Source organism: Odocoileus virginianus, chromosome 26, assembly GCF_023699985.2.
Source record: "Odocoileus virginianus isolate 20LAN1187 ecotype Illinois chromosome 26, Ovbor_1.2, whole genome shotgun sequence".
In the NCBI taxonomy this organism is placed as follows: Eukaryota; Metazoa; Chordata; class Mammalia; order Artiodactyla; family Cervidae; genus Odocoileus; species Odocoileus virginianus.
Genome location: NC_069699.1, coordinates 6,164,638 through 6,189,998, shown reverse-complemented (window position 1 = coordinate 6,189,998; position 25,361 = coordinate 6,164,638). Strand labels below are relative to the sequence as shown.

Genomic DNA, 25,361 nt, shown 5'->3' with positions numbered 1-25,361 from the left:
TTCTTTCCTTTAAAATTATCTGCTGGGGAGAAGCCAGACATCCTGTGTTTCAGTCATGAATCTGAACTCATGAGTGAGGCTGGAGACTTAACATTTGAGCCTTAGCTTTCTCGTCTTTAAAATGGGGATACAATATCTTCCACATAGGGTTGCTTGGAGGATTAAAAGACCTAACATGTGTCAGGCTTCCCTGGTGGCTCAGAGGCAAAGAATCCACCTGGCAACAGAGAGACACAGGATTTGATCCTTGATCAGGGAAGATCCCACATGCCACTGAGCACCTAAGCCCATGCTCCACAACTTCGGAATCTGTGCTCTAAAGCCCGGGGCCACAGCTACTGAAACCCTTGCACCCTAGAGCCCGTGCTTCTTTTTCTTTTTTTTCCATTTATTTTTATTAGTTGGAGGCTAATTACTTTACAATATTGTAGTGGTTTTTGTCATACATTGAAATGAATTAGCCATGGATTTACATGTATTCCCCATCCCGATCCCCCTTCCCACCTCCCTCTCCACCTGATCCCTCTGGGTCTTCCCAGTGCACCAGGCCCGAGCACTTGTCTCATGCACCCAACCTGGAGCCCGTGCTTCTTCTTTTTTTTTTTTTTTGTTTCAATTGTTTATTAACGGACCAGATTATAAAAATAATCCTGGTAGATACCTTAGTTCATCCTTCTAATAAGCCTGTTGATCTGGTCTTCCCTGTTGCCAGCATCTCCACCTTCTACAAAATGGGTGGTCTTTTTCTTCATTCCACCTGGTGGAGAAGACAATTTAAAGGGCCACAGGAAGTTGTTTGCTTCTTTGAAACGTTTTCCAACAGTATAGATCTCATGAATCAGATCCTCCATGCAGATGATTCCGTATTTCCCAAGAGATCGAGCAATCAATGCGTTGTCTGTCAGGGCAATTCGCTTTTTGTTGATTTTGCCATAACCACGCTTGTAAATCAATTCATTTACAGACTTCAGATTTGGGTACCCCCATGCAATGTATGGCTCCACAATTCTCAGCATGTTAATTGATGCCTTGTTGAGCTTCACAAAGGTGCCATTGAAGATCTGCTGGAGGCGAAGGAGCTGCAGCACCTTTCGAACCTTTGGGCTCACACCGTTGATACCTCTGATCCTGATGACAAATGCCAATTTGGGTTCCGTGGGTACATAGAAGTTGCCAGCTTTTCGTGCCATCCTAGCCATTCGAATTTCAGTTCTGTACATCTGCCTGTATTCCTTGTGGTAATGCTTAGCTTTTTCATAAATAAGCTTCCTCCTTGCCTTTCGAAGCATCTTTTGGGCAAACTTCTTTCTCAGGCGCTTGATCTTAAGCTCTGCGAAATTCTTTCGCTTTTTCTTAAGGGTTTCTGGCACAGCAGGAACCTTCTTTTTCTTCTCTTCTGCACCCTCCATGGTTCCAGCCGGGAAAGAGGGAGCCTGTGCTTCTTAACAAGAGCAGCCACTGTAATGAGAAGGCCCCACACCACAACTGGGGAAGCATTTTTGTGCTTAAGGAAAGTAAAATTTGCTTTATTTTGGATTCTGGCACCTGCTCACTGCAACTAGAGAAAAGCCTGAGCAGCAAGGAAGAACCAGCACAGCCAAAAATAAATGATTTTTTTAAAAAAGACCTAACAAGTGTCAAGCTGAGCAATGGCCTTCATGAAATCCATTTCTCACTGGACCTACGCCTTCTTCCTGTATGAGCTGCTATTTTTGTTTCTTATTCTCTTTGTCTCTCTGATAACTCGAGCATCATCAGATATGTCTGCCAAGATTCCTAATCTGTGTGCTCAAGTATCGCAGTGTGCTGCCAGAAACTCACCAAGAGCATTCCAGGGGACTTTCCTGGTGGTCGAGTGGTTAAACTCCTGTGCTTCCAATGCAGGGGAAATGGCTTCGATCCCAGGTCAGAAAACAAGGTTTCTGCCTGCTGGTGCAGAGTGGCTGAAAAAAAAAAATTAAAAGAAAGAGCATTCCAAAATAGTTTAACCCTAAAGGGAAACAGTGATATTTGGCATATGTCAGTCATAGAGTGAACTACCAGCTTCAAGGAGTTCAAAGTTTCAACATTAGTTTGTGGTACATTTCTTTCATTGATGTCTTATTTTTACAAGGCTTTGTTTTCTGTGGTTGCTGTGATAAAAAGCAAGTGCTGCATGAAAATCAGTGTACCACAGGATGGAGATGGTTATATCCAGTCTGATTACAAGGTTGTGGAAGTCATGCACTGTGTCAACAGGTATAGATACTTCATTAGTGTGTTATTTAAGAATGAAATGAAAATGCACTTTTTTCAGCTTATGTGTATTATTTTTCATGTGTCTACCAAGGTGTTAGGACGTGAATACTCATTAAGTTGTTTGGTTCTTAGTATTCAGGAGATGGTAATTGTTAGGTGTTTCTTTTGGTCTATGGGTGTGTGAAAAATGACTGAGATAAAGTGCTGAACTAGGAGGTCTGATAACTTTCTGTTCTAAGGATGTTTAACGGAGGACAGACAACAGTGATATAGAGAAGTAAGTAGATTTTGTAGGAGGTATGTAATGATAATAACAAATGTTAAATTTAAATAGTCAAGTATACATCTTATAGATAAACAGGTTATGCCTCAAAAAAACCCACTTCTTAAAAAAAAAGTTTTATAGGAGTATACTTGATTTACAATGTTGTTTAATTTCTGCTGTACAACAGGTGTCTTAGCTATATATACATATCCTGTTGATAATGCAGGAGACCTCAGAGATGCAGGTTCAATCCCTCGGTCTGGAAGATCTCCTTCAGGAGGGCATGGCAACCTGGTCCAGTATTCTTGCTTGGAAAATCCCACGGACAGAGGAGCCTGGAGGGCTACAGTCCATGGGGTCGCAAAGAGTAACACACAACAAAAGAAACTTAGTTCAGTTCAGTTCAGTTGGTCAGTCGTGTCCAACTGTTTGCAACCCCATGGACTGCAGCACAACAGGCCTCCGTGTCCATCACCAACTCCTGGAGTTTACTCAAACTCAGGTCCATTGAGTCGGTGATGCTATCCACCCATCTCATCCTCTATCGTCCCCTTCTCCTCCCACCTTCAATCTTTCCCAGCATCAGGGTCTTTTCAGATGGGTCAGTTCTTCCCATCAGGTGGCCAAAGTATTGGAGTTTCAGCTTTAGCATCAGTCCTTCCCATGAATATTCAGGACTGATTTCCTATAGGATGGACTGGCTGGATTTCCATGCAGTCCAAGGGACTCTCAAGAGTCATCTCCAACACCACAATTCAAAAGCATCAATTCTTTGGCACTCAGCTTTTTTATAGTCTAACTCTCACATCCATACAGGACCACCAGAAAACCCATAGCATTGACTAGACAGACCTTTGTTGGCAAAGAAGTGTCTCTGGTTTTTAATATGCTGTCTAGATGGGTCATAGCTTTTCTTCCAAGGAGTAAGCATCTTTTAATTTCATGACTGCAGTCACCATCTGCAGTGATTTTGGAGCACCCCAAAAATAAAATCTGCCACTGTTTCCATTGTTTCCCCATCTATTTGCCATAAAGTGATGGGACCAGATGCCATGATCTTAGTTTTCTGAATGTTAAGCTTTAAGCCAACTATTTTATTTTATTTTATTTTATTTTCTCTTCCATTTATTTTTATTTGTTGGAGGCTAATTACTTTACAACATTGCAGTGGTTTTTGTCATACATTGAAATGAATTAGCCATGGATTTACATGTATTCCCCATCCCGGTCCCCCCTCCCACCTCCCTCTCCACCCCATCCCTCTGGGTCTTCCCAGTGCACCAGGCCTGAGCACTTGTCTCATGCATCCAACCTGGGCTGGTGATCTGTTTCACCCTAGATATACATGTTTCGATGCTGTTCTCTTGAACATCCCGCCCTCGCCTTCTCCCACAGAGTCCACAAGTCTGTTCTATACATCTGAGTCTCTTTTTCTTTTTTTGCATATAAGGTTATCATTACCATCTTTCTAAATTCCATATATATGTGTTAGTATACTGTAATGGTCTTTATCTTTCTGGCTTACTTCGCTCTGTATAATGGGTTCCAGTTTCACCCATCTCATTAGAACTGATTCAAATGAATTCTTTTTAATGGCTGAGTAATATTCCATGGTGTATATGTACCACAGCTTCCTCATCCATTCGTCTGCTGATGGGCATCTGGGTTGCTTCCATGACCTGGCTATTATAAACAGTGCTGCGATGAACATTGGGGTGCACGTGTCTCTTTCGGATCTGGTTTCCTCAGTGTGTATGCCTAGAAGTGGGATTGCTGGGTCATATGGCAGATCTATTTCCAGCTTTTTAAGGAATCTCCACACTGTTTTCCATAGTGGCTGTACTAGTGTGCATTCCCACCAACAGTGTAAGAGGGTTCCCTTTTCTCCACACCCTCTCCAGCATTTATTGCTTGTAGACTTTTGGATAGCAGCCATCCTGACTTAAGCCAACTATTTTATTCTTTATTCTTTCACTTTCCTCAAGAGGCTCTTTACTTCTTCTTTGCTCTCTGCCATAAGGGTGGTGTTATCTGCATATCTGAGGTTATTGATATTTCTCCCGGCAATCTTGATTCCAGCTTGTGCTTCTTCCAGTCCAGCATTTCTCATAATGTACTGTGCATAGAAGTTAAATAAGCAGGGTGACAATATACAGTCTTGATGTACCCTTTCACAATTTGGAACCAGTCTGTTGTTCCATGTCCAGTACTAACTATTGCTTTCTGACCTGCAAACAGATTTCTCAGGAGGCAGGTCAGGTGATCTGGTATTCCATCTCTTGAAGAATTTTCCACAGTTTGTTGTGATTCACACAGTCAAAGGCTTTGGCATAATCAATAAAGCAGAAATAGATGTTTTTCTGGAACTCTCTTGCTTTTTTGGTGATCCAGTGGATGTTGGCAATTTGATCTCTGGCTCCTCTGCCTTTCCTAAAACCAGCTTGACCATCTGGAAGTTCATAGTTCATGTATTGCTGAAGCCTGGCTTGGAGAATTTTGAGCATTACTTTACTAGCCTGTGAGATGAGTGCAATTGTGTGGGAGTTTGAACATTCTTTGGCATTGCCTTTCTTTGGGATTGGAATGAAAACTGACCTTTTCCAGTCCTGTGGCCGCTGCTGAGTTTTCCAAATTTGCTGACATATTGAGTGTAGCACTTTCATAGCATCATCTTTTAGGATTTGAAATAGCTCAATTGGAATTCCATCACCTCCACTAGCTTTGTTTGTAGTGATGCTTCCTAAGGCCCACTTGACTTCACATTCCAGGATGTCTCGCTTTAGGTGACTGATGACACCATCATGATTATCTGGGTCATGAAGATTTTTTTGTATAGTTCTTCTGTGTATTCTTGCCACCTCTTCTTAATATCTCCTGCTTCTGTTTGGTCTATACCATTTCTGTCCTTTATTGAGCCCATCTTTGCATGAAATGTTCCCTTGGTATCTCTAATTTTCTTGAAGAGATCTCTAGTCTTTCCCATTCTATTGTTTTCCTCTATTTCTTTGCATTGATCACTGAGAAAGGCTTTATTCTCTCTCCTTGCTATCCTTTGGTACTGTGCATTCAAATGGGAATATCTTTCCTTTTCTCCTTTGTTTTTCTCTTCTCTTCTTTTCACAGCTATTTGTAAGGCCTCCTCAGACAGCCATTTTGCTTTTTTTGCATATCTTTTCTTGGGGATGGTCTTGATCCCTGTCTCCTATACAATGTCACGAACCTTCACCCATAATTCATCAGGCAGTCTATCAGATCTAGTTCCTTAAATCTATTTTAGGGGTTTGATTTAGGTCATACCTGGATGGTCTAATGGTTTTCCCTACTTTCTTCAATTTAAGTCTGAATTTGGCAATAAGGAGCTTATGATCTGAGCCACAGTCAGCTCCTGGTCTTTTTTTTGCTGACTGTATAGAGTTTCTCCATCTTTGGCTGCAAGAATATAATCAATCTGATTTAGGTGTTGACCATCTGGTGATGTCCATGTGTAGAGTCTTCTCTTGTGTTGTTGGAGGAGGGTGTTTGCTATGACCAGTGCGTTCTCTTGGCAAAACTCTGTTAGCCTTTGCCCTGCTTCATTCTGTACTCCAAGGCCAAATTTGCCTGTTACTCAAGGTGTGTCTTGACTTCCTACTTTTGCATTCCAGTTTGGTATAATGAAAAGGACATCTGTTTTGGGTGTTAGTTCTAGAAGGTCTTGTAGGTCTTCATAGAACTGTTCAACTTCAGCTTCTTCAGCATTACTGGTTGGAGCATAGACTTGGATTACTGTGATATTGAATGGTTTGCCTTTGGAACGAACAGAGATCATTCTGTCATTTTTGAGATTACATTCAAGTACTGCATTTTGGACTCTTTTTGTTAACTATAATGGCTACTCCATTTCTTCTAAGGGATTCATGCCCACAGTAGTAGCTATAATGATCATCTGAGTTAAATTCACCCATTCCAGTCCATTCTAGTTCACTGATTCCTAAAAGGTGGTTCACTCTTGCCATCTCCTGTTTGACCACTTCCAATTTGCCTTGATTCATGGACCTAGCATTCCAGGTTCCTACGCAATATTGCTCTTTACTTAGCATGCACGCATATTCTTTTTCATATTATTTTCTACTATGGTTTACCACAGGATGTTAAATGTAGTTCCTTGTGCTATACAGTAGGACTTTGTTGTTTATCCATCCTATATGTAACAGTTTGCATGTGCTAATCCCAAACTCTCAGTCCTTCTTTCCTTCACCCTTTACTGTGCCAGAGCAAACACAAGTCTGTTCTCTCTGTTTTTGTTTTGTAGATATGTTCATCTGTGTCATATTTTAGATTCCACATATAAGTGATCATATGTTATTTGTCTTTCTATTTCTGACTTACTTTACTTGATCATGTTTAGGTCCATCCAAGTTGCTGCAAATGGCATCATTTCATTCTTTTTATAGCTCAGTAGTATTGCATTGTGTATATGCACCACATCTTCTTTATCTGTTCATTTGTTGATGGACATTTAGGTTATTTCCATGTCTTGGCTATTGTAAATAGTGCTCCTGTGAACATAGCGGGTACATGTATCTATTCTAATTATGGTTTATTTTAAACTAATTTTTATCAGAGTATAGTTGCTTTAGAGTGTTGTGTTAGTTTCTACCACACAGAAAAATGAATCAGTTATACATATACATATATCCCCTCTTTTTTGGACTTCTTGAATTATTGTTTTGCTTAGTATATATGCCCAGGAGTGGGACTGCTGGATCTTATGAAAGAGATGCTTCTTTAGTTAGTTAAATCCTATATATTCTCAAACCTCTGCCAAATCCCATATAGTCTCAAACTTCTATATATATAAACCTCTTCAAGGAAACTTCCCAATTTACAACTCTCCCACCCCTATTCTCTGTGCCAGCTAGACAAGGAGAGACTCTCATCCAGGCTTCCAGAAACCCTCTGCTTACCCGATCCTTGCATCCTAGAAATGTTGATTTTCTTGTCTCTACATAGGTATGTTGTGGGCAGAGATCATATCTAAATGAACTTTCCATCTGTGGCCTATGGCACAGGGTGTAGCATATAACAAGATCTCAGAAGATATTTTTTGATGAATTAATGAAACATACAGAGGACATAGACAGGTAATAGTAGCCAGTGTTAACTAGACATTGCATAGGTACTTCTAGAGTTACTCAGATACTTTCTGTTGCTGTTTTAGTCACTTAGTCATGTCCAAATCTTTTGCAACCCCATGGACTGTAGCCCACCAGGCTCCTCTGTCCATGGGATTTCCCAGGCAAGAACACTGCAACGGCTTTGCCATTGCCTTCTCCAGGGGAATCTTCCTAACCCAGGGATCGAACCAGGGTCTCCTGCATCTCCTGCACTGGCTGGCAGATTCATTACTACTGAGCCACGTGGGAAGCCCTACTCAGACGCTATACACATGTTGTCTTATAACATGAAGACTATTTAGTTGTCTTATAACCCAAAGACCTTAAGCTATACAAATTCAGTCACTTTTGGTCACAGGGACAGATAGGGCTGAACCTGGAATCCATGGCTCCTATATATTTGTTTTCTCTTCAACATACTGGCATACCTGGTCACTGGCAATTATGAACAGAACATAAACTTCCGTGGGTTGGACCCTCTTTTTATATTCTTCTGCAACCCTATGGCTGTACAAATAGCTGAGGAAAGAAGAGAAGCAAAAAGCAAGGGAGAAAGGGAAAGAAATACCAAACTGAATGCAGAGTTCTAGGGAATAGCAAGGAGAGATAAGAAGGCCTTCTTAAATGAACAATGCCAAGAGTAGAGAAAAACAACAGAATGGGAAAGACTAGAGATCTCGTCAAGAAAATTAGAGATAACAACGGAATATTTCATGCAAAGATGGGCTCAATAAAGGACAGAAATGGTATGGGCCTAACAGAAGCAGGAGATATTAAGAAGAGGTGGCAAGAATACACAGAAGAATTGTATAAAAAAGACTTTCACGACCCAGATAATCATGATGGTGTCATCAGTCACCTAAAGCCAGACATCCTGGAATGTGAAGTCAAGTGGGCCTGAGGAAGCATCACTACAAACAAAGCTAGTGGAGGTGATGGAATTCCAGTTGAGCTATTTCAAATCCTAAAAGATGATGCTATGAAAGTGCTGCACTCAATATGTCAGCAAATTTGGAAAACTCAGCAGTAGCCACAGAACTGGAAAAGGTCAGTTTTCATTCCAATCCCAAAGAAAGGCAATACCAAAGAATGTTCAAACTCCCACACAATTGCACTCATCTCACACACTAGTAAAGTAATGCTCAAAATTCTCCAAGCCAGGCTTCAGCAATACATGAACTGTGAACTTCCAGATGTTCAAGCTGGTTTTAGGAAAGGCAGAGGAGCCAGAGATCAAATTGCCAACATCTGCTGGATCATTGAAAAAGCAAGAGAGTTCCAGAAAAACATCTATTTCTGCTTTATTGACTATGCCAAAGCCTTTGTGTGAATCGCAACAAACTGTGAAAAATTCTTCAAGAGACGGGAATACCAGACCACCTGACCTGTCTCCGGCGAAATCTGTATGCAGGTCAAGAAGCAACAGTTAGAACTGGACATGGAACAACAGACTGGTTCCAAATTAAGAAAGGAGTACGTCAAGGCTGTATGTTGTCACCCTGCTTATTTAACTTCCATGCAGAGTACATCATGTGTACAAATGCCAAGTTGGATGAAGCATAAGCTGGAATCAAGATTGCTAGGCTGTATGTTGTCACCCTGCTTGTTTAACTTCCATGCAGAGTACATCATGTGTACAAATGCCAAGCTGGATGAAGCATAAGCTGGAATCAAGATTGCTGGGAGAAATATCAATAACCTCAGATATGCAAATGATACCACCCTTATGGCAGAAAGTGAAGAAGCAGTAAAGAGCCTCGATGAAAGTGAAAGAGGAGAGTTAAAAGTTGGCTTAAACTCAACATTCCAAAATCTAATATTATGACATTGGTCCCATCACTTCATGGCAAATAGATGGCAAAACAATGAAAACAGTGAGGGATTTTATTTTGGGGGTCTCCAAAATCACTGCAGATGGGTGCAGCCATGAAGTTAGACATTTGCTCTTTGGAAGAAAAGCTATGACAAACCTAGACAGAATATTAAAAGCATAGACATTACTTTACTGACAAAGGTCTGTCTAGTCAAAGCTATGGTTTTTCCAGTAGTCATGGATGGATGTGAGAGTTGGACCGTAAAGAAAGCTGAGTGCCAAAGAATTACTGCTTTTGAACTGTGGTGCTGGAGAAGACTCTTGAGAGTCACTTGGACTGCAAGGAGATCAAATCAGTCCATCTTAAAGGAAATCAGTCCTGAATATTCACTGGAAGGACTAATGCCGAAGCTGAAGCTCCAATACTTTGGTCACCTGATGCAAAGAACTAACTCATTGGAAAAGACCCTGATGCTGGGAAAGATTGAAGGCAGGAGAAGAAGGGGACAACAGAGGATGAGATAGTTGGATGGCATCAGTAACTCAATGAACATGAGTTCGAGTAGGCTCTGGGAGTTGGTGATGGACAGGGAGGCCTGGTGTGCTGCAATCGAAAACGTCAGACACGACTCAGCAACTGAACTGAAATGAACTGAAAGAAAGTGAGGGAATTTCAGAAAAACACCGATTTCCGTTTTATTGACTATACTAAAGCCTTTGACTGTGTAGATCACAACAAATGTGGAAAATTCTTAAAGATATGGGAATCCCAGACCACCTTACCTGTCTTCTGAGAAACCTGTATGTGGGTCAAGAAGCAACAGTTAGAACCTTACATGGAACTGACTGGTTCAAAATTGGGAAAGGAGTATGTTAAGGCTATACATATTGTCACCTTGTTTATTTAACTTATATGCAGAGTACATCACGTGAAATGCTGGGCTGGCTGAGTCACAAGCTGGAATCAAGACTGCTTGGAGAAATATCAACCCCTCAGATGTGCAGATGATACCACTCTAATGGCAGAAGGTGAAGAGGAACTAAAGAGCTTCTTGATGAGGATGAAAGACAAGAGTGAAAAAACTGGCTTAAAATTCAACATTCCAAAAACTAAGGTCATGACATCTGATCTCATCACTTCTTGGCAAATAGAAGGGGAAAAAGTGGAAGCAGTGACAGATTATATTTTCCTGGGCTCCAAAATTTCCTGCAGACAATGATTGCATCCATGAAATTAAAAGATGCTTGCTCCTTGGAAGGAAAGCTATGACAAACCTAGAAAGCAGAGACATCACTTTGCTGACAGAGGTCGGTATGGTCAAAGCTATGGTTTTTCCAGTAGTCATGTATGGATGTGAGAAATGAACCATAAAGAAGGCTGAGTGCCAAAGAATTAATGCTTTCGAACTGTGGTACTAGAGAAGACTCTTGAAAGTCCTTCAAACTGCAAGGAGATCAAACAAGGCAATCTCAAAAGAAATCAACCCTGAATACTCATTGGAAGGCCTGATGCTACAGCTGAAGACATAATGCTTGGGCCACCTGACGTGAAGAGTTGACTCTTCACGTCAGGTGAAGAGTTGAAAAGACCCCTGATACTGGGAAAGGTTGAGGGCAGGAGGAGAATGGGGCAGCAGAGGGTGAGATGGTTACATAACATCACTGAATGGACATGAATTTGAGCAAACTCTGGGAGACAGTGAAGGATAGGGAAGCCTGGCATGGTGCAGTTCATGCGGTCACAAAGAGTCGGACACGAATTAGCGACTGAACAACACAACAACGACCCTTAGGAAAGGAACCTTTAGACAGCAAGGAACAGTTACTACAGTAGTTGATTTAGGCCCAACTGCAGGGAAATTACCGGAGAAGGCAATGGCACCCCACTCCAGTACTCTTGCCTGGAAAATCCTATGGACTGAGGAGCCTGTTAGGCTGCAGTCCATGGGGTCGCTAAGAGTCGGACACGACTGAGTGACTTCACTTTCACTTTCATGCACTGGAGAAAGAAATGGCAACCCACTCCAGTGTTCTTGCCTGGAGAATCCCAGAGACCGGGGAACCTGGTGGGCTGCCATCTAAGGGGTTGCACAGAGTCGGACACGACTGAAGTGACTTAGCAGCAGGGAAATTACAGCTAATTAACAATGGAAGAAACTTTACATCACGATACAAAGAGAAACAGGGTAATATAGGGAAAAAAACCTCAGAGTAAACACAGAAAAGGTTTCTTTGGATTTGGAGAGTGTATTATTATTGTTTTTGTTCTTATTTTGTTAATGTGAACATTTTAAGCATTTCATTAAATTCATTCACTTATTCAGCTTAAATTGATTGAGTACCCATTATTGGTCCAGCACCATCCTAGGGAAAACACAGATGATCCTGGAGTTTCTGTGTAATAGTAGAGACAGATATTTAAAATTATTAACTTGTGGCTGGAAATAATTAGCAGGAAGCTAAATACCATGTACATTTAGAATGTACTCTAGACCAGTTTACACCCACTAATATGACTTCCATATGTTGGCCACCTGATTCAAAGAGCTGACTTATTTGAAAAGACCCTGATCCTGGGAAAGATTCAGGGCAGGAGGAGAAAGGGAGGCAACAGAGGATGAAATGCTTGGATTGCATCACCAATTCAGTGGATATGTGTTTGAGCAAACTCTGGGAGATAGTGAAGGACAGGGAAACCTGGCATGCTGTAGTCTATGTGGTTGAAAATAGTTGGATACAACTGAACAACTGAATAACATCATCATGGATAAAACTAATCACCCCAACCATACTAAATATTGTGGAGGATGTGGAGCACCTGGTACTTCTGAGCACTGCTGATGGGAGTTTAACATGATATAGACATTTTGGAAAACAGTTCAGCAGTTTCCTCTAAAGTTAAACAAGCACTTATCACACAGACCTAGTAATTCCAGTACTTGGTATTTACGGAAGAGAAATGAAACCTTGTCTCTGCACAGTGACTTGAACACTCGCGGTTATAGCTGGTTACAGCCGGAAAACTGAAAAATGAAACAGCGCAAATGTCTATAAACAGGTGACTGGGTGACAAACTATGGTGCTTCCATATAAGGACAGCTGCTCAGCAATAAGAAGGGACTACTGACATGCCAGCAGCACTGGATCAACCTCAAAACATACTAAAGGAAAAAGTCCAACTCAGTAAAAGCAGACTGTATGAAGTCACGTGAAATTAAGTAATACAGAAACCTATGCTACCGTGATAGAAATCTGATTAGTATTTCCTGGCAACGCAGTGGTTATTGACTTGGAAGTTCCTGGAACTTCCAGGAGCGATGGAAATATGCTCTATCGTTCCTAGGGTGGTGGTTATTCACACTGGTGCATACCTTTGCCAAAACGCATGGACCACTTAAAATCTGTGCATTTTAGTCTGTGTAAATTAAACCTTTTTTTTTTTTTTTTTTTTTTAAAGCATAATCAAATGGCAACCCAACGAGTGGCGATGGCTGGAAGCAGGGGTCATTATTATTATTTTTTAAATATAAGAAAGTGTATTCTACAAAAAACCAAAAACCCCCAAACCCAAACAAAGCAACAACAAAAAAATAACATCAACAACAACAAACCCAAACGCCCAAAGCCTTAAAAAAAAACAAAAAACCAAATCTGGGACTGGGGTTAGGGAAGGGGGAATTCCAAGTCAAAGAAACTTTCCCAAGTATTGATTTCAAGCGGAGGAAAACTTGAAAGGGTCTAAGATTTTACAAGGCGATGACTGAGTGCTGAGGTGGCGGACAGCAGAGAATCGTCGGCTTCCCGGGGGTGCCAACCCAGACCGACCGCAACTTCCCCAGACGCTCCACGACCCCCAGCAGCTCCCGCTGCGGCCGCCGCCTCCGCGAACCTTGTGTGCGGACCAGCGGGCAGGCGGGCGGGCACTCGCTCGCCGGCGTCGCGCTGACGTCACGCGCGCGCTGACGTCGCCGGCGGCCGCGGCCTCTGAAGCGGGTTGGGGCGCGGGGGGCGCCGAGTTTGACTAGTTTGGGGGGGCCGCTGGACGCCTGGCGCTGCTCCCGCCGCCCGCCGCGCCCCTCGAGCCGCGCCCCGGCCGGACCGAGCGCGTCCCGCCCGTTCCCGCGGGGCCCCGCTCTGGCGGCTGGGCGCCGCTCGGCGAAAGTTGGCCCCTCACGAGCGGGCGGGCGGGCGGGCGGGCGGCCGCGGCCATGGAGCCCCGCAGCATGGAGTATTTCAGCGCCCAGGTGCAGCAGAAGGACGTCGGCGGCCGCCTGCAGGTCGGCCAGGAACTGCTGCTCTACCTCGGCGCGCCCGGCGCCATCCCGGATCTGGAGGAGGACCTGGCCCGTCTGAGCAAGACGGTCGACGCTCTCACCGGCTGGGTGGGCTCGAGCAACTACCGGGTAAGCGGCGGCTGCGCGGCCGGGCGGGGCACGCCCTCTCCCGCCGGCCCTTTAATCCCGGACGTGCTGGGGCGGCCGGGTGGGCCCCCGGGCACCTCTGAACCGCCCCGCGGACCCTGGGTCCCCCGACTTGTCCCCACCGGCGAGCCTGCCTCTCCGAAAGCGAGCGGGAGCCCACCTTCCCACCGACACCAACTTTTTCCATGATTGTGAGCAGTGGCAAATTCAGCGATTCCGTGACACCGTGCGGAGTTCCTTGGCACTAGGGCATTATGTTTCAACATCTATTTTTAAAAAATCAGTGATCATTGACTTACGTAAAAGTGTAGCAGACCCTTTATTATACATTCGTGCGTACCTGTGTAACGCTACCCAGGGCGAGACGTAGGACAGGAAGATTCAGATTTTAAGTTCAAAAGAGATGTCAAGTTAATCCTTTTGAATTACCATTTTTATCCTACTTAATCGCCTGGTTTCTTTTTTCTTATATAATTTATTTTTCTGTTTCTGAAAGGTTGTGCTTTTCGTGTCTAAAGCATCTTTAGAGCGTAATAAGGTGCCTGATTAAGTTTACCGTTAAATCTAGTGAAAAGATTATGACTTCATGGCATTATTTATTTGCTTTTCGTGTATAGTCGACGGAAAGCAATTGAACGCTCTGTGTCATTTTGTTTTGCCGCAGTTGAGGACTAACTCGGATTTGAAACCGTGCTGTGGCAGGTTAGCTGATACTGGCAAAAAAATAAAAAGATGAGGTACAAGAAGGAATGAGTGTTTCAGAAGAGCCGTTAGTAGGCAGGTTGTAATGTAGCCATGTTGGGAGACCAGGTAAGTTTTCTGCAGTCAGCCTGTACTGTGATTTTTAGCAGTAACTTTGCTTGCTAGTCTTCTGGTGGCAGTGTTGCTTTAAAATGCTGGTCCAAGCGTCGTGTGGTTGAAAGTGATTCTTCTTAGTAACAGATACTTAAAACAGCGAATAGGCTGTACTTTGGAAGCTTTATCATCAGAGAAGAAAGGGAAACTCTAAAATTATTATGTAGATTTAATGATGAAACTTAAGAGTTTTGGAAGGATTTGACTTTTTACAAGGGTAATAAACAGTTTGAGAATTAATCACCTCAGTGTTCCATTATATACTGCTTCTGTATTATTTTTAAAAACTTTGGGAAAAGTTGATGTTTAAGAATACACCATTACTGTTTAGAGGATTAGTCTTATTTCTTTGGAAGAAACGGCCTAAATTTACTTGCACTGTAAGAAGGGCATATGTGCTTAAGATAGTTGATTTTTGTGTTGTAGCCTAGGCTGTTGTAGAAAGGTGGCTTTTTGGTAACGCTTACTCCCATTGCCACCTGAAGGTCCCTGTGTCACCCCTATGTTGCCTGTGGTTGAATTGGCATTTGGGCTATTTCACTCCGCACAGGTACCATCAGTGAGTGACAATTGAGCGGTCCCATCTCTTGAAACATATTCTTGGCTTTTGTGATGCCACAGTATCCTGCTTTTCCTTTGATATCTCTGCGCAGAACTTCTACTCATTGCTTTGTTTTTCCTTTAACCGGTCCTTCAGAGTTAGACTCCATCGGGGACCTGACTCAAGTTCTTGTGTCTTTACTACACATTGTCTCCATGCTCCTCGGCAGATACTGCCGCCTGAGACAGTTCTAGAGATGGGAGGAGAACTCCCGTAACCTCACCCACAGACTTCCTTGTGTGCCCCTGTCACCCTGCCTTTTCTGTCACAGTGAACAAGTCACCTTTCTCTCTTCTACCTCCACATGGGTATTGAAGGCGTGTGTATCCATGCCCTCTTGTCTTCTCAAGGACATGAATTTATCAGCTTGGATCTCTCCTGCCCAAATCCTTATTCCTCTTCTTTCTACTGAATTCTATAATATAAGACCTTTTCTGACATGGTTCAGGAGAAGGCATTCTAATTAGTTTCTTTGAAATTTATATACTGAGTTACCAAGCGAAGTCATCATTTTTTACTGAAGGTACAATGACTATTGAAATCTTTTGAAAAAAGGTGTATTAGTTTTTTGAATATACACACAAATAGAAATATACTTAAATTTCAAATTATGCTGAACAGAATAAAGTTTTGCTTCGGATTTGTTAGTACTTCACAATTTGAGTGTCTTTAATAACAGTCATTGCTTCAGTGAATCTGAGTGCATATACTTAATGCTAAGTATTATTCCGGATCTTGAGGACCCATCTATGAACAAGACTAGAAAGACTTATTCACTCAGCTTCATTTGGGCGTTAATTAAAGACCTACAGTGTGCAGACACTCTTCTGGGCACTTGAGATTCAGAAGGGGATGGCAGCCCATTCTGTTATTCTTGCCTGAAGACCCAAGGACAGAGGAGCGTGGTGGGCTATGTATATAGTTCATGGGGTCACAAAGAGTCGGACACGACCGAGCGACTAACATTACTACATGAGGACCTATAATGTACAGACGTTCTTCTTGGCACTAGGATACAAAAGTGAAAAAACGACAGAAGTCCTTGCCTTTGTGTGCTTGGATTCTCGAGGGGGGAGAGGAATAAACAAGATAAATACCTGGAGTCTCTTCTGTGTTAGATGATGATAAATGCTTTGGAGAAAAGCAGTGAAGGGAATAGAAGCATTGGGTAGGATGCAGATGTGTGAGTTTTAAATGGTCGCTGAAGACCTCACTGATGGAGTGATTTAAAGCAGGGGAGTGAGATTGCTGCTGTCATGGAGATCCTGTTAGAGAGAGGAAGGCAGATGGGCATACAGATTAGTTTCATGTAACAAGGCTTATGAATCAACTGCTGTGAAAGAAGGAGGCGAAGATGAGACTGTTTGGGATGTAAAGGAAGTGAGGTGAAATTTGAGTACATTTAGGAAAGAAATACAGGAGTGAAGAATGCCTTTGGGCAGAGGAAACCACAGATGCAGAGAACTTAGTTCTGCTGAGGAACATAAAGTAGGCCAGTGTGGCTAGAGTTTCCATGTGAGTTGAGGTGTTCAAAGAGGTGAAACTGGGGAGGCAGGTAGAAAGAGCTGTATAGGATTTTATTCTAAATCATTGGAGGGCTTTTACTTAGAGGGCTGGCTGCTTTGTGAGGTGAGTGAAGTGAGCGAAGTCGCTCAGTCATGTCCGACTCTTTGTGACCCCATGAACTGTAGCCTACCAGGCTCCTCAGTTCATGGAATTTTCTAGGCAAGAGTACTGGAGTGGGTTGCCATCTTTGTGAGGAATGGGCAGTTAAAGCAGCAAAAGAATCGGAGAGTTGGTGGCTCAGGCTGGTTTGGTAACAGTGGCAGTACTTGAGAAGTGAGAGATTGGGCTGTGATTTAGTGGTGGAGTCAACAGCATTGAGTATGAGGGTTGAGAGAGAGGAATTGGGGGTCACTGCATTGCTTAAGCACTAATAGAGGGTGGTATTTACTGAAATGGGGAAGACTGAGAAAACAAGTCATGTGAAGGAGGTAAAAAGTTAGGTTTGAGAAGGTTGTCTGACATCCAAGTTGAGCTGTTAAACGGGTAGTTGGGATCTTCAGCTGAGTGGAGAAATCATTAATTGAAGGTTTAAAAATGTGTGAATAGGTATGTACATTATATTAAATATGTATGCTCTGGCATTTGATTTTGGTAAGTCCTGTGATTTTAGGAGTCCCCAAATTTAAAAATGGTGTTATAGCAATAAAAATCTTCCTTGTAAAATGCAGTTAAATATGATAACCACCATTTAAAGAGTCCTTAGTGAGTACCAGGCATTGTCTCAGGTGCTGTGTTTCCATTATCTCATCTCATTTAATCTTTAAGGTGGCCTTAGAAAGCCAGTACTGTTTCCTCATTGTGTAGAAAAGATGTAAGTATTTTGGCTTAGGTCCTAGGCCTGGTAAATTGGTAGAGTACTTGAACCAAGGGACATAAGAATTTTCCTTTCCTTTTCTGTACTTCGGTAAACCTCTTCAACATCCTATCATTTGTCATCTCTACTCTTAACTCTCTTATTTTGTCTATCTGTAAATGTGATCATAAGTTGACTCTCAAAATGGAAAAAACACTAAATAGCATTTATATTATGAACTGTGTAGTGCTGGGCTAGTAACATGCTAGGATTTTAAGTCTTTTCTTGGAATCCAAAATCACAGCTCTTTTACCATTTAAAGGATGATGCTACCTTCCAGTGTTAGCAAAACCTTGATTGTATATCTTATAAACCATCAATTTCTTACAGTATACTATTTTTTTTTTGTTTGAAGTCTGTCTGTATATATGGATCTTGTCTTTTTCTCTTACCTGCCACATAGGAAGAACATCCAGATTTTTAACTCTTTACTATTCACATTGTTCTTTTGCATTGTCACCTTGTATGTGTGCATGAGAGTTCTGTAGGGTAGTGATTATGAACCCTGTCCAATTTAGTGCCCCCCTGCTTTTCGTTATTTTTTGGCTGTGCCATGTGGCATGTGGGATCTTAGTTCCCTGACCAGGGATCAAACGCATGCCTCCTTGCGATGAAAGTATGGTGTCTTAACCACTGGACTGCCAGGGAAGCTGCCGGCACCCTCTTTTAATGCTGCCCCTTACAATCCTGAAATAAAGTTTATAGATAATACTCAATCCACATCATTTTTAAAAATCCCCAGTATGTTCTCACTGTATTATAAAAGAAAATCACATGTAGTTACAATGAGATAAAATGTTTCAGTGTATAAATGTGCCAACCTGATTACCCAGGAAGACATAATGCTAGTCAGGTGGCTGCCCCAGTACGTATTGCTGTACATGTTACCACTGCCAGTTCAGACCACTACCGGTGTGTGGTTGTGGTGGTTCAGACTTCACAGGTGGCATTGCTGTCAGTGATGGTGATATTCTGGAACTCTAAATTCCGAACCTTGTTTCATTCCTTTCGTATAGTTTGTATAATTCTTTCTTTCTTTACTAATTGTCAAAATAACGAGGTAAAAATAATTAGCATGCTCCAGTGTTGGCCAGATAGTTTTTGTTATCATATGAAATCTTTATTTAAATATGTCTAATACATTTCAAGTTCCTTAACCAGGGATTGAACCCATGCCCCCTACAGTGTAAGGGTGGAGTCTTAACCACTGAATCTTCAGGGAAGTTCCCAGTTATTATTCTTATTAATATCCAAACTGTTCTATCAGATGACCCTAAGAATCTTTGATAGTCTTTGTTCTCCAGTATCATGAGATCATATTCCTGCTCCTGCCCTGGAATTAGCTACGTGGTTCTTTTTGTGGGAAATGGTATGTGGAAACTACAACATAGGTGCTAATGGAACTTATTGTTACTCATTTGATCTTTGTTTCTAGATTTTTTTCAATGAAGAGGGTTAGGTTTAATTTAATTTTAAAGAATAATATTTCTTGAGTTCATACTGATATTCAGATTCAAGACTGCAGTTTTTGCTATTTTTATATATGTTCCATCTATATCTCCTTTTATCAACAGAAATTCTAAGTAACATTGACAGTTTCTCTTTTGCAGAGTTTTGTTTTTGTCTTTAGGGTATATCCCACTAGAGAGGGACAGTCAAATTGCTTTATTTTAAAGTCACTTGGAATAGTCTTCTGTGCAGTTATACTGTTAATTGAGTATACATTTCCGTTTACTTGGGCTTCCCTGGTGGCCCAGATAGTTAAGAATCTACCTGCGGTGTGAGAGACCTGGGGTTGATCCCTGGGTCGGGAGGATCCCTAGAGAAGGCAATGGCAACCCACTGCAGTATTCTTGCCTGGAGAATCCCATGGACAGACAGGAGCCTGGGTGGGCTACAGAGTTCATGGGGTCTCAAAGAGTTGGACATCACTGAGTGACCAACACCAGCGTTATGTTTACTTATTTCATTTTCAATGAAATTAGTTATTGCTGCAAATAAGGTATATTCAAAATAGTCTGATTTCTTTATCTGTGACTTATACCCTGTTCCCAGCCATAAAATTTTTTTTCTGATTGTCCTTCCATTGTTGTTATTTTTTTAAACATTCATAACTATATCCCTTAATATTTGTAGCCCTCCTTTAAAAATTTCTTTTAATTAAATTTTTTTAATTGGAGGAAAATTGCTCTACAACATTGTGTTACTTTTTGCTGTATAACAACGTGAATAAGCTATAAGTATACATATATTCCCTTGCTGTTGAGCTTCCCTTCTATCCCCAACCTGTAGTCCCCTTTTTAAATATATATTAAATATGTGTCTCTCCAAGTTGCTTTTTTCACTTAATGTATCTTGGAGTTCATTGCAAAGCAAGAGTAGGGTAGCCCTCAATTTTATTTTTTTTTTCCACACTACACTAGGTGATTTGTTTTATTTGTTCAAAGACTCATCTTGCAAGCATTAAAGCAAGCATGGGCTTTGATTCTGGGAACCCAGATTCACAGATTTAGGAAGACAAAAGCGCACTGTGCTCCATGTACATGGACGCAAACTAAAGGCTTGTGGTTAATCAGACTGTAGTTTTAAGTTTCTGCAGCCTCGCAGCCAGAGTCACAGGTCCTTTAGGTCCCTTTGGATGCCCCAGAGGGTATCTGCACTCTTCTTGAGTTGGGCAACCTCTCCATCCTTCAGCTTGTGGTTGAGAACACTGGTTAACCCTCGAGCATTCAGGATACATGGAAGGCTCAGGAAAACTTCATTCTCAATGCCATACATGCCCTTCACCATTGTTGACACTGGGTGAATCCTGGATAGATTTTTCAACATGGATTCCATAAGATCAGCTACACTAATCCAATAGCCCAGTTGGTATATCCTTTTAGCTTGATGACTTCATAGGCACTCTCAACCACCATCTTATGCACTTCCTTCCAATTTTCACTATCATTTTCTGTTCCCATTTCTGGATTCAGTTTCTGGAGAGAAATGCCTGCCACATTCACTCCACTCCACACAGCCATGCTTGAGTCACCATGTTCTCCCAGAATCCATCCATGCCAGCTGCTGGGATGAATGCCAAGTTTTTCAGCCATAAGATAGCGAAATCTAGCAGAATCCAGATTACATCCACTCCCAGTCACACGGTGCTTGGGTAATCCACTTAGTTTCCAGGTAACATATGTGAGAACATCCATTGGGTTGGAAACCACAATGATGATGCAGTCAGGACTGTACTTGACGATCTGAGGAATGATGAACTTGAAGACGTTAACGTTCCTTTGTACCAAATTCAGGCGACTCTCGCCCTCTTGCTGGCGAACTCCTGCAGTTACCACCATGATCTTGGAATTGGCGGTGACAGTAATCTTTGTCTGCCACAATTTTTGGTGTCTGAAGGAATAAGCTCCCATGCTGCAGGTCCATCATTTCTCCTTTGAGTTTATCTTCCAAAACATCCACAAGAACAAGCTCATCAGTCAGAGACTTTCCCAGAATGCTGATGGCACATGCCATACCAACTTGTCCAACACCCACTACAGTGATCTTATTGTTTGGGATTGTTCCCTCTTCTTCTGCAACTGGCGCAATCAGTTTTTCCTTAAGAGTTGCCATTGTGCCCAGGGGAGAGAAGGTTCTCCAGACAGTGGTGAGGGCTGCACGAAGACAAAGTCAGCAGCATGCGTCTCCTCTGGTGCAGGATCCGCAAGGCTCAATTTTATGTTTAAAGTGTCATAGTTGCCTGTAGTGTGGATGTACCATAATTTTTTGAATCTGTCTCATACTGATGAATGTTTGGGTAGTTTCCAGTCTCTTGCAATAATCTTTTTGTGTCTTCTCATAATTGTGGTGGTCTATCTTCAGGATAGATATCCTAAGTGAGATCTTACTAAGCGTGCATGTTTTTCCTGCTGATTTCAGATACTGCTTTCATCATCTATTAAATTTTGTGTATGAGTGTGTCTGTGCACTTCCAGTTAAGTTTTTAATAGCTTTATTGATGTAATTCACATGTTATACGGTTCACTCATTTCAGGTGCACGCCTCATTGTTTTTTAGTGTATTTGCATGACCATCAGCACAGTCAATTTTGGAGCATTTTCATTACTTCAAAAAAAAACCCTGTACCATTTACCTGTTACCTCCCTACCCCTCTACATCCACCAGTCCTAAGCACTACTAATCTACTTTCTCTCTGTTTGGATTTGTTTGTTCTGGACATTTCTGATAAATTGAATCACACAACATATAACCATTTGTGTCTGGCTTTTTCACTTATCAGAATGTTTTTAAGGTCTGTCCGTATTGTAACTTGTATTAGTCATTACCTTGCTGTGTGCTTAGTCTCTCAGTCATGTCCGACTCTTTGCAACTCCATGGACTGTAACTCGCCAGGCTCCCATGTCCCTAGAGATTCTCCAGGCAGGAATACTGAAGTGGGTTGCCATGCCCTCCAGGGGATCTTCCTAACCCACGTCTCCCGCATTGCAGGCAGATTCTTCACTGTCTGAGTCACCATGAAACCCATCAGTCATTACTATTTATGGCCAAATTGTATTTGATTGCAGGCATATACCACATTTTGTTTATTTATCCATCTGATGGCCATTTGGGCTTTTCTCCCTTTGGTCTGTAATGAATGATGTATAATGACATTGGCATGCAAGCATCTATATGTCCTGCTTTGATTCCTTTGGGTTTATACCTAGGAGTGGAATTGTTGAGTTCTCATTGTTTCTGCACCCCTCCGCCCAACTTTGCTGTTGTTGTTCAGTCGCTGAGTCGTGTTTGACACTTTGTGACCCCATGGACTGCAGCATACCAGGCTCCTCTGTCCTCTGCTATCTCCCGGAGGTGGTTCACATTCATGTACATTAAATCAATGATGCTATCTAACCGTCTCATCCTCTGCTGCCCCCTTCTTTTGCCTTCAGTCTTTTCCAGCATCAGGGTCTTTTCCAGTGAGTTGACTCTTCACATCAGGTGGCCAAAGTACTAGAGCTTCAGCTTCAGCATCTGTTCTTCCAGTGGATATTCAGGACTGATTTCCTTTAGGGTGGACTGGTTTAATCTCCTTGCAGTCCAAGGGACTCTCAGGAGTCTCCTCCAGTACCGCAGTTCGAAGCATCAATTCTTCAGCCCTCCGCCTTCTTTATGGTCCAGCTCTCATATCTGTACATGACTACTGGAAAAACCGTAGCTTTGACTATATGGACTGTTGTCAGCAAAGTGGTGTCTCTGCTTTTTAATATGCTGTCTAGGTTTGTCATAGCTTTTCTTCCAAGGAGCAAGCATCTTTTAATTTCATGGCTTCATTCACTATCTGCAGTGATTTTTGGAGCCCAAGAAAATAAAATCTGTCACTGCTTCCACTTTTTCCTCTTCTATTTGCCATGAAGTGATGGGACTAGATATCATGATCTTAGTTTTTTGAATGTTGAGTTTGAAGACAGATTTTTCACTCTTGTCTATCACCCTCATCAAGAGGCTCTTTTAGTTCTTCATTTTTTGCCATTAGAGTGGTATCATCTGCATATCTGAGGCTGTTGATAACTTCCTGCAATCTTGATTCCAGCTTGTAAATCATTCAGCCGTACACTTTAGGCTTTCTCTTTTTTCCTGTACTTCATAGAGGGGTTTTCTCCTTTCCCCAGTGGTAAACTGCGGTTGCTTCTTCTTCTCTTGCTGACTCGTTTATGAGTAGTGGGGCTATTCGGTTTTCCTGGTCCAGCTTCAGTCTTAGATCCTTAAGGTAAAGCTTCATCAGAAATCCTGCCCCTCCTCAACTGGAAAGCTTTAATCATGAGAACCCAGCATGGTTTTCTGCTCCTACGCTTGAAGTAGAAGGCTTTTTTTTTTTCCTTTTCTCTTTACTTAGTAGTTGTTAGTTTTTACCTCTGTCCAGGAGGATAACAGTGTTTCTCTTTCCATCTGTAGCTTCAAATTTTTGTTTCTTACAGGACAAGGAACTGGAAAAGGTTTGTGATTTGCTCGCAGCGGTAGCTACTCCTTTCTACCAAGACCTGTAACTACCAAGAGACTTTCTCTGATCTCCTGCCCAGTTCTCAGTCTTAATTATGAGTGTCTAGTGGAGGTTTGTAGAGAAAGCCTGAAAGCAGATGTGAACTCTCCTTGTGTCTGCAGCTGATAGGTTTCTGAATTTTCATGCTAACCCACACTCAGGTATTAACGTGGAGTTGAACATACCTGAATTCTTTTTACCCACTTGTATTGTGGCTTCATCTTGCTTCCGTCCTCTTCCATGTGTGACCTACTGCTTATGTCTCATATCTCTCCTTGGCATCTGTCTTTCCTTAAGATTTCAAGCTAGATGATTATTCTACAACCATAACTTTCTAAATGGATTCAATAATAATTACAGTTTTGTAGATTATTTGGCTTTTTCTTGTTTACAGTGGGAGTGATAATTTTTTCCAGTTTCTTCATCCTAGACAGAAGCTGGAATTCCTCTGTAATTAAATGTGCTGTTTTGCTTAAATGTTTCATTTAAGAAACATTTCAACATTACAGGAAAGTTGCAGGTATAGTCTGTGAACTCCTGTGTACCCTTTACCTAATTCACCAATAATTAATATTTTGCCAAATAGGCTGTATCACTATCTTCCTGCATTTGCATATTATTATTGTTACTGGCTATTTAAGAAGAGTGTGCCCTAACCTCATGACTGTTCACCCTGAACATTTCAGTGTCTTTTTTTTAAACTTGGTAATAAATGAAGAACTTTATGTCACAGTTACATATTGTTATTATAATATGCATCTGTAATTTGTATTCATTAAAATTTCTTTCTATAGGTGTCATTAATGGGATTGGAAATTTTAAGTGCCTTTGTGGACAGATTATCAACACGATTTAAGTCCTATGTAGCAATGGGTAAGTTAATTTTATTTACAAATTATTGTAGTGCTTGACACACTGACTTTTTCATAGTTCTTTTTTTTTTTAACAGAATTAGTTCTCTGTAAATGCACAAATGTAATTGTATACAACTCAGAGATCCACTACTTAGCATTTTAATTTGCTGAGATATAAAAGATTTTTTTTGACATAAAAGATTTTAAGCCTATTTAAATAAATATGTTTCCTTTAAGACAAAAACAAAAGCAAAAAAATTACTGAATATACATCTAACAGATTTTTACTTCATAGCTCAAATTTTTTTACTGTGTCTTTTACTTTTTTGTAACATTAATAATTTATAACATAATTTGCAGCATCACTTTTCAGCCCTATCTGTGGTGAAGGACTAGTTTTTTGATTGCTAGTCTGTTGCAGACCAGTATTTTATAAGATACAATACAAAAAAATTAGAGCACAACTAAATGAAAAAAAAAATACAAGGCTCAATTTTTTATTGTGAACATCAACAAATGTAAAATTTACTTTGGTCACATTGTTTCCAAACCTTGTTTTGGAAAAACTGACTGTCTTGACCTCAAGATGTTTGTAGACTGGCCCTGGGCTACCGGCCATACTCTGAGCAGCACTTCTGGAGCGTTTGCAGTCGAGTGCTGTGCTGGGGTCACGCTTGTGTGTAGTAGTTAGATGGCAGAGTGGGCTTTGACTTACCT

General features: G+C 41.6%; 2 protein-coding genes and 1 pseudogene across 28 annotated transcripts in view; 1 reads left to right on the top strand and 2 right to left on the bottom strand.

The window, feature by feature from the left end:
• Positions 1-611: 611 nt before the first annotated feature.
• On the bottom strand, positions 612-1,446 carry LOC110143688 (large ribosomal subunit protein uL30). The gene has a single exon (XM_070456138.1). It carries the CDS (start codon positions 1,407-1,409, stop codon positions 663-665), a length of 747 nt encoding a protein of 248 aa, XP_070312239.1. The 5' UTR covers positions 1,410-1,446; the 3' UTR covers positions 612-662.
• A 12,219-nt stretch (positions 1,447-13,665) lies between these two features.
• The window catches only part of CLASP2 (cytoplasmic linker associated protein 2), a 172,103-nt gene continuing 160,407 nt past the window's right edge, over positions 13,666-25,361 (top strand). For all 27 annotated transcript variants that reach the window (XM_070455349.1, XM_070455346.1, XM_070455364.1 and 24 more), the window contains exons 1-2: positions 13,666-13,875; positions 24,585-24,663. In XM_070455349.1, coding sequence (XP_070311450.1) covers positions 13,681-13,875; positions 24,585-24,663 — 274 coding nt within the window. In that variant the 5' untranslated portion in view covers positions 13,666-13,680. The remainder of the gene's footprint in view (positions 13,876-24,584; positions 24,664-25,361) is intronic.
• LOC110143682 (L-lactate dehydrogenase B chain pseudogene) lies at positions 20,382-21,395 on the bottom strand (annotated as a pseudogene).